Source organism: Hemiscyllium ocellatum, chromosome 1 (genome assembly GCF_020745735.1).
Source record: "Hemiscyllium ocellatum isolate sHemOce1 chromosome 1, sHemOce1.pat.X.cur, whole genome shotgun sequence".
Taxonomy (NCBI): domain Eukaryota; kingdom Metazoa; phylum Chordata; class Chondrichthyes; order Orectolobiformes; family Hemiscylliidae; genus Hemiscyllium; species Hemiscyllium ocellatum.
This window is the reverse complement of record NC_083401.1, coordinates 122,612,717-122,625,191: the sequence shown is the minus strand read 5'-3', so window position 1 is coordinate 122,625,191 and position 12,475 is coordinate 122,612,717. Positions and strand designations below refer to the sequence as shown.

Below are 12,475 nucleotides of genomic sequence, written 5' to 3'. Positions count from 1 at the left end.
ACAGCGCTAGAGACCCAGGTTCAATTCCCGCCTCAGGTGACTGACTGTGTGGAATTTGCACGTTCTCCCCCATGTCTGCATTTCCACACTGTAAGTAATCTAATCTAGAAATTTATGCATGGAGCAAGATAGGATGTAAGTGAGGTTTTTAACAAATACTTTACATTGGTCTCCACAAAGGAGGAGGACATGGTGGATGGGCAGTCTCAAGAGGGATATATTGATATTCATGTTCATGTTCGTATAAAAAGGGAGGTATATAAAGGGTGTTTTGCAAAGCATTAAGGTAACAATTGCCCAGGACCTGATGGGATCTATCCCAGAATGATGAGGAAGGCAGGTGAGGAAATTGCTGGGGCCTTGTACAGTGTCTTTGTATCCTGAATGGGGTTAGGGTTAGGGTTAGGGTTAGGGTTAGTCATTTTGAGGTCCCAGAGGATTGCAGAATACCTAGATGTTTCCTTTGTTTAAGAACAACAACAGGGATAATCTAGGAAATTACAGGGTGTTAAGCCTTACGGCAATGGTAGGGAAACTATTAGAGAAGATTCTTAGGGATAGGATTTACTCACATTTGAAGAAATGTAGACTTGTTAGTGATAGGCAGCATGGCTTTGTGCAGGGAAGGTTCTTTCTCACAAACTGGTTTGAATTTTTGAGGCAGTAACAAGGATAATTGATGAGGGAAGGTAGATGTTGTCCACCTGGACTTTAACAAGGCCTTTGACAGGGTCCAACAGGGAGGCTGATCTAAAAGGTGAAGTCACATGGGGTCAGTGGTGAGCTGGTAAGATTGAGACAGAACTGGCTTAGTCAAAGAAGACAGAGAGTATCAGTGGAAGGGTGTTTTTCTGACTGGAGTACTGTGACCAGTGGTGTTCCGCAGGGATCAGTGCTGGACTCCTGTTGTTTTATATATCTATATATATATATATAAATGATTTAGAGGAGAATGTAGGTGGTCTGCTTAGTAAATATGCAGATAACACAAAGATTGGGGGAGCTGTGGATCATAAGGAGGATTACCAGAGGATACAGCAGGATATAGATAGAATAGAGACTCAGGTGAAGAAGTGGCAAATAGAGCTCAGTCCAGACAAATGTGAGGTGATGCATTTCGTAAGATCTAATGCAGGTGGAAAGTATACAGTAAACGGCAGAACCCTTAATAGCATCAAACAGGAATCTAGGCATCTGGAGGAGTGAGCATAAAATTAGCCAAGTCATGTTGCAGCAAAATAGAACTTTAGTTGGCCATATTTGGAGTTTTGTGTATAATTCCTATGCCACAGTACCAGAAGGATGCGGAGGCTTTGCAGAGAGTATAGAAATGGGTTTACCGGGATTTTGCCTGGTTTCAAGGATATTAGCTATGAGAATAGATTGGAAAAACTTGATTTGTTTTTACTTGAACATTGATGGATGAAGGTTAACCTGACAGAAGTTTGCAAAATTATGAGAGGCATGGATAATTGAAGTCTTTTTCATAGGGTAGAAATGTTAATATTAGGGGACATAGGTTTCAAGTAAAAAGGGGTATGTTTAAAGGACATTTAGAGGTTATATCTTTTTACAGAGAGGTGGCAAGTGCTTGGAATGCGCTGCCAGAAGGGTTATTGGAGGTGGATACAACAGCAATGTTTAAAAGGCATTTCGACAGATATATGAATCGACAGAGAATAGAGAGATATGGACCAAATAGAGGGTAAGGGTTTTTAAGTTTAGAAAAGCATCAAGTGTCAGCTCAGTTTTGGTGGGCCAAAGGGCCTGTTTCTGTGCGGTTTCTTTGTCCTGGGTGAGGAACAAAGAACTGGCCTTCTTGCTTTTTTGAACCCCTCTCTCTGTTGGTTATAATAAGGTTAACTTAAAACAAAGGACCTTTCCCTCATGCACACCTTTCTCCACTCAAATGTATCGATTTTAAAGGGAGACAATTTAACTAGGCTTGAGTTGACAAAAGAGAGTGGGCTTAAGTCATTAAAACATGAGGAACAATAAAAGTCAACATACATGCGTAGGGATTAGAAATGAAAAGTGAGTAAAAAGACAACATTTTTTAAAAATGAATGAGCTGTTGGTTTGGCCATGTAGAGTAAATAGTGAAATGTTACAGCCATGAAATAATGGGAGTGTTTACTCTAGCAAGTTTATAGATTTACATCAAGAAGTTTCATCTTCAACTACAGCTTTTGATTGGTAACTTGTGTCTGCAGTGTGTGTGTGTGTGTGTGTGTGTGTGTGTGTGTGTAAGAAAGAAAGAAAGAAAAAGAGGGAGAGAGAGACAGAGAGGCATACACAGTCACTTTCTGTCTTTTTCCTTTTAACATGTAAGCACAGGGTTTTTTAGCAGATGTCCTTCTGTCATCTTCAAAGTACACTCTAGCCAGTCAAACTAGAACACCAGCACTAATATACACCAGAGTTACACTTGGTTTCTAACCACTTCTCTTGTTTGTTAAAGGGAACACAGTTATGTCCTTCACACAGAATGATATCTTTTCACACAGAAATTTTCCAAATGGTCACTGGATTTACAGTCTCTGTCTTGCACATCCTTTCTTTTAAATAAAACAGAATAATCTGTCTTACTTAAAAGTTCAATGTGTCTGTAAATAATTCAGGGCTTTGTTCCAGTCAAGATAGTGGATAGCTTGAAGGTGTGGCCTCCAACATCTATATTCAAAAAGTAACCAGACAGTACTTGTCCTTCTGAAACCCAGAAGTAATACTGGAAGTTGACTCACCATCTTCACCAACCCTGGAGATATCATGGACACAGAAGACAATTCCATATTTTAGTGAAACTTTCTAACCGGTGCTCCTGTGGGGCAACCACAAGGCATATGCTGTTTCCCATCCTCCATCAGCATAGAACCATTCAACGTGTCAGTAATATATCAGAATAGGCTTGGGGTCAAATTCTGCTAAGCGCACAACTGGTACTGATCCACAGCTAGCAGAGGAAGAAATAGCTGGGGTCTCTGACATTCAGCAGCGCAATTTTCTCCTTCTGGTTCACAGAATCCTTCCAATGCCCCAGCAACTATCACTCTATTAGGAAGAGTTTGAAGGGATATGGACTGGGTGCTGCCAAGTGGGACTAGATTAGGTTGGGATATCTGGTCAGCATGGATGGGTTAGACCAAATGGTGTGTTTCCGTGCTGTTTATCTCTATGAATATGACTCTATAACTACATCTCTTAAATTGCATTCCTAGCTTTCCATTCTACTCAGTTCACCTTTTCTGTTAGTATCCCTTTTAAGTAGTTTCCCCATTTTACATTGATCCCTCAAATCTACTGGACTCATTCAGTGGATTGGTCCTCCTTTACCTGTAATGTTGCAATTGTTTAACTACAAGAATATAGACTGCATCTGAATGAGACTTCTCATGAAATTCTGAACATGAGGAGGCTTCACCCTTAACACTATAACAAGAAGCCAGACTGCATACGAATGACACTTTTCTTGAGCTGATTGGCATAGAGACTTTATCCCTAACATTGAGTGCTTGTACAAAAAAATGGTTGGTTTCTTAAAGGAACCAAGTTTGTGAAGATGTCTATATTCACTGGAACTTGAAGGAAGCAGTCTACCATTCCAGGTACATGCTTTGATTATATAAGTTGGGTTTGTGAACATAAACTTTCCATTTTTGGCTAACAAAGTTGTGTTGCGAGCACAATTCTAGTGGCTAAAGTATTAATAAGCATTCATTAGATATTAAAGAATGCAAAATAGGTTCCAATCCAAGAAGATCAGGAAACCCAGCCTGTCCAAAAGATTGAGAATTTTACACCAAAACTTTAATTCACAATTGAGAACCTGACCTTTTGCATCCTAGCTAATTAGGTTCTCCTGCCCACACTTGTAAGAGCTTGTGGGATCGTGATCAGATAGGCCATTGGGCCGAGGAGTGACAGATGGAGTTTAATTTAGATAAATGTGAGGTGCTGCATTTTGGAAAGGCAAATCAGGGCAGGACTTATACACTTAATGGTAAGGTCCTGGGGACTGTTGCTGAACAAAGAGACCTTGAAATGCAGGTTCATAATTCCTTGAAAGTGGAGTCACAGGTAGATAGGATAGTGAAGGTGTTTAGTATGCTTTCCTTTACTGGTCAGAGTTTTGAGTATAGGAGTTGGGAGGTCATGTTGCGGCAGTAAAGGACTTTGATTCCGCCACTTTTGGAATATTGTGTGCAATTCTGGTCTCTCTTCTTTTGGAAGGATGTTGTGAAACTTGAAAGGGTTCAGAAAAGATTTATATGCATGCTGCCAGGGTTAGAAAGTTTGAAAATTAGGGAGAGGCTGTTTGCCCTGCAGCGTCGGAGGCTGAGGGGTGACTTACAGAAGTGTATAAAATCATGAGGGGCATGGATAGGGTAAATAGACAAGGTCTTTTTCCCTGGACTGGGGGAGTCCCAAACTAGAGGACATGGGTTTAGGGTCAAGGGGTGAAGATTTAAAAGCGGCCTGAGGGGCAACGTTTTCATGCAAAGGGTGGTGCATGTATGGAATGAGCTGCCAGAGGAAGTGGAGGAGGCTGGTACAATTACAACATTTAAAAAGGATCTGGATGAATACATGAATAGGAGGGTTGAGAGGGATATGAGCCAAGTGCTAACAAATGTGACCAGATTAATTTAGGATATCTAGTCGGCATGGATAAGTTAGACCAAAGAGTCTGTTTCAATGCTGTATATCTCTATGACTCTTAAGTCCGGAAAATTCTATTCAATGTCTTCATTGCACACTACAAACCACATCACACTAGTTACTGACTTCAACTCTCTCCCTTCCAGTTGACATTTAACCAGGCCATTCATAACATTTGTATCATATTTAACCACAAATTAAGCTTCCAATGACTAATCCAACCTTCATTGAAGATATGCCTATTTCCACCTCAAAAATGTTATCCAGGTCCTCCACTGCTTTAACTCAGCTGCTGTAGAACCCCTCACTCATGCCTTTGTTATCTTCAATTTAGCTGTTCTAACACACTCCTGACCAGCCTCTCACATTTTGGCTACAAAGTGGAAATCATTCAAAACTTCACTGTTATTTTATGTTTTACACACACCACCGTGTTCATCCATCAACCTTGTACTCATTAACCTAGTTGGCTCTCAGTTAAGCAACATTTTGATTTTAAAATTCTCATTTCGGTTTTCAAATCCCCAAATAGACATTTCCCTCCCTTCCTCTATAATCTCTTGCAGTCTTCAAAGACATCCATGCATTTTTAATTATGGTCTTGAAACTGCCTGACTTTAAACAGCTTCACCATTAGTAATGCCTTGAGCTGCAAAAAACTAAACTCTAGAATGTCCTCTCTAGTCTCTTTACTATTCTTTCCCATTTAAGATGCTTCTTATAATTGGTCACTTTAGCCAAGCTTTGTCTCCTCTCAAAGCATGTTATGTAGCTCAATCAAATTGTCAAACAAATATTGTTTAATAACACTCATGCAAAATGCATTGGGACAATGTGTTACTGTAAAAGGCTACATAAATGCATGCCATTAAACACCACATGAAATCTAGAACTTTGTGTGAAGTTGATCTTAACAGTGGGTTGTATGTAGAATGTTATCTTCTTGCATTGTCATAGTGCAATATGAAGTTGAAGGTTGGCCAATTCTCCATTACAAACTCTGGAAGGAAACCTGAAACTGAAATAATTGGAAAGAAACTGGCCACTTAGCAAGACTCCTACGTATTCTGCTTAAGTGAAGGCCAAATCTGGATTGATTGGCAGAAAAGAAGTGTGAGGGACAAATAATTGAGTTAGTAATAGGACAATCTCTATAAACAATTTCATGCAATGTCACTGAAAATGTAAAATCTTATGTAAAAAATAAAATGAAAATGTAAAATAACCTTTCAATAGGACTGAGTATCATGATTTAACTGGAAAGAGTGTACCAATAATAGAGTATCATAGTTACCATCACAAATATATAAATATCCATTATACCACCAAGATAACCAATTTTCCGAACTGTCAGTCTAGACAAAAGCAATTTACACCAGGGTTTGTCAAGGACAGAAAATAACTGTTTGTTGTAAACACATAAATGGCAGGGAAAATAAATAATTGCTCAGCTAATACTATGCAAATTAAATTATATCCCTAAAAAAAAACCAACCTTCCTCTCCAACAAATTCACGATTAAGAAAGATTGATGGTTTGACACAAATGTTACAGGAGGAAATATATAATAGGGAAAACAAATATTCTGAAGATCAAAAGTCCAGATCACAGAAGTGGGTTAAATTGTCTCTCACAGTTCCTTTTAATTTTGATTTGGAGATGCCGGTGTTGGACTGGGGTGTACAAAGTTAAAAATCACACAAAACCAGGTTATAGTCCAACAGGTTTAATTGGAAGCACACTAGCTTTCGGAGCGACACTCCTTCATCAGGTGCTGTGTAATTTTTAACCTTTTAATTTTAGAAGACTTGGTTGAAGGAAGAGCATGACGATTGGCAATTAAATGTTCCAGAATATAGATGCTTCAGACAAGACAGGGAGGGAAGTAAAAGGGGAGCGGCTGTGCTAAAGGAGCACACTATGGAGGTCTTGGGTAGTGAGGCATTATGGGTGGAGCTGAGAAATAAGAAGAGTGCAGTCACACTGTTGGGGCTGTATTAAAGGCCTCCCAACAGTGAGCATGAGGTAGAAGAACAGATTATGGAAAGATGTAGAGGCAATAGGTAGTGGTGATAGGAGACTTTAATTTTCCCAACACTGATTGGGAAACATCTAAAGTCAGAGATCTGGATGGGATAGAATTTGTAAGAAGTGTCCAGGAGAGTTTTCTAGAGCAGTATGTCAATAGTCTGATGAGGAAAGGGGACCTAGTACTGGGGAACGAGCCAGGACAAGTGGTCGAAGTTGCGGTGGGGGATTTCTTTGGTAACAGTGACCACAATTCTATAAGTTTTAAAATATTCGTAGATAAAGAAGAGAGTGGTCCTAAGGAAAGAGTACTAAACTGGGCCAAGGCCAATTATATCAAAATTAGGCAGGAGCTCGGAAATGTGGATTGGACACAGCTATTTGAAGGGAAGTCCACATTTGAGATGTGGGAGGCTTTCAAAGATAGGTTAAAGATAGTGCAGGATAGGCATGACCCGTGAAGGTAAAGGATAGGAAGGACAAGATTCGTGAATCGTGGATGACAAGAGAAATTGTACGACTAGCCAAGACGAAAAGGGAAGCATACATAAGGTCTGGCAGCTAAAAACAGAATGGGCCCTAGAAGAATATCGGAAGAGTAGGACAAGTCTTAAACATGGAATTAAGCGGGCTAAAAGGGGTCATGAAATAGCTTTATCGAGCAGAATTACGGAGAATCCCAAAGCATTTCATTCTTATATAAGAAGCAAATGGGTAACTAGAGAAAGGATTGGTCCACTAAAGAATAACGAAGGAAGGCTGTGTGTCAAATCTGACAGAATGGGTGAGATTCTGAATGATTACTTTGCATCAATGTTCGCTGAGGAAAGGAACATGATGAATGTTAAGATTAGAGACAGAAGTTTGATTAGTCTGGATCACTTTGACATAAGTAGGAAAGATGTGTTGGGTAGGCTGGAGCTTACTAAGGTGGACAAATCCCCAGGACCAGATGGGATCTATCCCAGGTTGCTGAGGGAGGCAAGAGAGGAAATAGCTGGGGCCCTGACAGATATCTGTGTGGCATCCTTAAATACAGGTGAGGTGCCGGAGGACTGGAAGGTTGCTCATGTTGTCCCCCTGTACAAGAAGAGTAGTAGGGATATTCTGGATAACTACAGACCAGTGAGCCTGACGTCGTTGCTGGAGAAGATACTGAGAGAAAGGATGTATTTATATTTAGAAAAGAATAGGCTTATCAGTAGGCAACATGGTTTTGTATGGGGGAGATCATGTTTTACCAACTTAATAGAGTTCTTTGACGAAGTGACCAAGTTGATAGATGAAGGAAGGGCTGTTGATGTCATATACATGGACTTTAATAAGGCGATTGATAAGGTTCCCCATGATAGACTAATGGAGAAAGTGAAGTCATATGGTTTGCAGGATCTTCTAGCTAGGTGGATAAAGAACTGGTTGAGCAACAGGAGACAGAGTAGTAGTTGAAGGGAGTTTCTTGAAATGGAGAAAGATGACCAGTGGTGTTCCACAGGGATCAGTATTGGAGCCACTGTTGTTTGTAATATACATAAATGATCTGGAAGAGGGCACTGTTGGTATGATCAGCAAGTTTGCAGATGACATGAAGATTGGTAGAGCAGCAGAAAGCATAAGGGACTATCAGAGAATACAGGAGGATATAGATAGACTGGACAGTTGGGCGGAAAAGTGGTTTTCAATCCAGACAAATGTGAGGTGATGCATTTAGGCAAGACTAATCCTAGAGTGAGTTATACAATGAATGGAAGAGCCTTGGGAAAAGTTGATGGGCAGAGAGATCTGGGAGTACTAGTCCATTGTACTCTGAAGGTTGCTGCACAGGTGGATAGAATGGTCAAGAAGGCATATAGTATGCTTGCCTTCATTGGATGGGGTATTGAGTATAGGAGCTGGCAAGTTATGTTAACATTGTACAAGATATTGGTTCGGCCGCATTTAGAACGCTGTGTACAGTTCTGGTCACCACATTACCAAAAGGATGTGGACACTTTGGAGAGGGTGCAGGGAAGGTTTAGGAGGGATGTTGCCTGGTATGGAAGGTGCTAGCTATGAAGAAAGACTGAGTAGGTTAGGTTTATTTTCAGTAGAAAAAAATGAGATTGAGGGGGGACCTGATTGAGGTTTACAAAATCATGAAGGGTATAGACAGGGTGGATAGAGACAAGCTTTTTCCCAGGGAGAAGGATTCAATAATGAGAGGTCACACTTTCAAGGTGAGAAGTGGAAAGTTTAAGGGGGCTACACGCGGCAAGTACTTCACACAGAGGGTGGTAGGCATTTGGAACGCGCTGCCAGCAGAGGATGTAGAGGCAGGCACGGTAGATTCATTTAAGATACGTCTGGATAAATGCATGAGTAGATGGGGAGTGGAGGAATAGAGATGCTTAGGAATTGACTGACAGGTTTAGACAGTACATTTGGATCAGCTCAGGCTTGGAGGGCCAAAGGGCCTGTTCTTGGGCTGTAAATTTTCTTTGTTCTTTGTTAAAATGATGACATGCTGTTATTTGTAAACCAGTGGTCATTCTTCACTTCAGTAGTGAGCTGTTGGACAAAGATCTTTTCTTGTATTAGAATTCTTGAAGTTTCTTGTGCTTTTTTTTTGTTTTTCATTCACACGGACAGAAGGGAGAGAGATGTTTCTGTTTGTCAACTCTGCTCTGCAATTACAGATCTGTAACAAGTTCCAGCTGGGCTTTCCAAGGGCTGTTGTCATACAGATTTTCCTCAACTCAAAACTCCTGATGCCACTGTCTCAAAAGTAACAATTGCACTTCTTCAAAAAGCAGCATGGTCTTGCACAGTTAAAAATGTGTACAACTTGATTTTTTCCAGGTTGCAAAACTCTCCTGATATTTCAGCTACTTAGCAATGTCCAACTTCTATTCCAGTTTATAGATCGAAAAGGAAGATTACCCGGTTACAGGAGGGATTGTCATTTAAGAAACGATTAAATAGACTGGGCCTATATTCTCTTTTGTTTCAAAGATTGAGAGGTGATCTCATTCAAACATACAAATTTTTTGTAGGGATCAATTGGATTGGTTGCAGGAAAGCTGCTTCCCCCAGCTGTGGGGTCTAGAACCATCAACAGAGAATCAGAACAAGAGCAAGGTCATTTAGGACTGAGATGAGGAAGAATTTCTTCAGTCAGAAGGTGGTAAATCGTTGGAATTCTATTTCCCAAAGGGCAATGGAGGCTCAGTTGTTGAGTATATTCAAGTCTGAGCTCAATGGATGTCTACATATTAAGAACATCATGGGATGTGGGGACAGTACATAAAAAGTGTTAAAATAGGGGTTCCGAAATGATCTCACTGAATGGATGAGTGGACTTGAAATGCTGAATTGCCTATTCCTGCTCATTTTTCTTTGTTATGCTACTGGAGCAACATGTTCTGTACAATTTAAGCATTTACTTTTGAATTTGAGTTTTTTTTCCTCCCAGACTTCGGAAAACATTTGGGGTAACTGAGAATTCTTTTAACTTAAGAATCTTCAAAACTTTTATTAAATTCTATGTAATTCAAATGGAAAACATTGTTCATTTTTGTAAGTTTTTGTTTCAATCTGTTAATTTTGTTACTCCTCCCCACGCCCCACACGTTTTAGCATTCTTCAAGTGACCTTAATATGACCTTTTCAGGAAATTGAGGGAACTGTTGATGGAGTTGCTACAGAATTAAAATACAATGCCCATATAGTGAAAATTCTGATTTTCCCAGAGAAATAAAATCAATTCTAAACAAGTATATGCTTGTTATCCATACAACATTGAAAATAATAAAGAGAACTGAGTAACATTCATCTTGTACTTCACAATGTTGGAATTAAGTAGCTGTTTGGATCTTATGGTATAACATTTTGTATAATATGGTGTAATCTTATTATGATTGTGCATAACTTTTAATATATGCTGAAATGTTTATAGGAAAGAGGAATTAAAATTTATTACAGCACTGAGATAGGCATTGTACTTTAAATCACTGTCAGTTTCCTGTTCCAGATAGGATATTCATTATAACCATAGCAACATATGGTGGAAGAGCTTATAGGATTTACTAATTATATCAGGTGACTCAAACAGCCACACCTAATCTCTGGATTTACCAATCAGTTTCAGATGCAGCACTTGTATCCAATCATCTACTTAAAATACATATGCAGATGTAGGTGAATGTACCAAAAGAAAATTGAATTTTATTTACAATGTAACCAACACATCATTGCAAGCAAGTGATTTTTAGATAAATGTTTTCAATTAATTGCAGTTCTTTTTAATGAACAGTTTATCTAAAATCTACTCTGTAATAACAATAAATAATACATAACACATCTTAAATATAAAAGAATATATAAACACAGTTAATGCACTATATTACTGAAGACCCTTTTTAATGATCTATTGATAGAGAACAACATTATTGCAATCAGAAAGTTAGTTAATTGAACACAGGAATTACTTAGTTTATAACACAGTTGCAAGTAAGATGGATATTAAGGCAATCAACAACTTTCAATAATGCCCATTCTGTAGTGAAGCAAAAAATGGGAAGCAACAATATAATAATTATTAGTGGCAGTACAGATAAACAATCTAACTGTAACTATCTAGTCGCTCATTAATGATACTTACCATGAGGAAAGGTATTCGGTTGCACTACATGTAGGAAAATTCTTGCCAGTTGAAATAAAAATCCTATAACTCCAGGGTCATAATATACATTAGACTCATAGTTCACAGCAGGTACAGATCCAAAATCCAATGTTTCAGTTTCTAATGGGTAGTTCCATTGCTGACTTTCACTCACAGTTCTTGTACAAAGCATTAGTATAAACACTGTGACTGCAACAGCCATGATTGAAAACGCAGCTCAAATAAATGTCTTTTTTTTGGGAAAGAGAAAAAAAAAGTGTACTCCAACAGTGTAGTTCAAAAAAACAGGAAACCTGGGAGCCACTTCAGTCTTGCTGTTTCTATGATAGCATTATTTCGAACAGATTTCATATTGACAGTCAAGTTAAAAAAAATCCACAAGGATTTCCAAGTTCTTCATCCAGTATTCAGATTGCACTCCGATTTCAAATTCCAAACATTCATGCTCTGCAGCAATTGATTTCGTACATCATGTCTAGCACAGAAAACGAGAGGTAGAAAAGTGGTTGAAGATGCTGTTGTCTTAGCTCCTTAAACTAATGCTAAGCAGAAAGTCTTATCTGTCGAGAGAGGGGTAGTTCAACCCGCCCACTGGGGAGCATTAGCTGTTACAGCACTAGCAGCATGCCTCAAAGACGCTTATCTGTAATAGAACAATATAGCATCTTAGCCTGCAAATTATAACAAATAATCCAACTTGTAGTGCCCCGTGTTCAATAAAGAAAGTCAATTATTAGGCAAAATTAAATGACCTTTATACTTTTCATGAACTGGTCATGAACAGCAAAATTAAATGACATAAAGACAACAAAATTAAAATGACTTAACAAAATAGTCTAGTAACAATTGAAATATAAATTATTTGTTCAAAAAATACTTGCATGTTTATTGTTGCAATTTACATGTCATAACCATAAATAGTTTAAATACATACAAATGCATTTTCCTTGAAAATGTTGATGTACAAAGTAATACAGTTTTGCATATTAACAAACAACTTTTTAACTCAAGACCTTTTTTATATAAAAGGTTAAATAAAAAAATAAGAATAACATGTGATGCAGTTAATGAGCTAACAATAATAATAAACATCAGGAAAGGTTCATTCTTTTATTCATTTATATGTGCAAA

General features: G+C 38.6%; 1 protein-coding gene across 4 annotated transcripts in view; it reads right to left on the bottom strand.

Annotated features, from left to right (window-relative positions):
* Nucleotides 1-12,475, bottom strand: part of LOC132819835 (prominin-1-A-like) — a 287,338-nt gene that overhangs the window by 252,937 nt on the left and 21,926 nt on the right. For 3 of the 4 annotated variants that reach the window (XR_009645127.1, XM_060831697.1, XM_060831718.1), the window contains exon 2: nucleotides 11,324-11,987. Coding sequence is in view for 3 of the 4 variants with exons in the window: in XM_060831697.1 (XP_060687680.1) it covers nucleotides 11,324-11,546 (223 nt within the window). In the remaining variant the exon portion in view is untranslated. The remainder of the gene's footprint in view (nucleotides 1-11,323; nucleotides 11,988-12,475) is intronic. The other variant, XM_060831707.1, reaches the window with a different exon arrangement.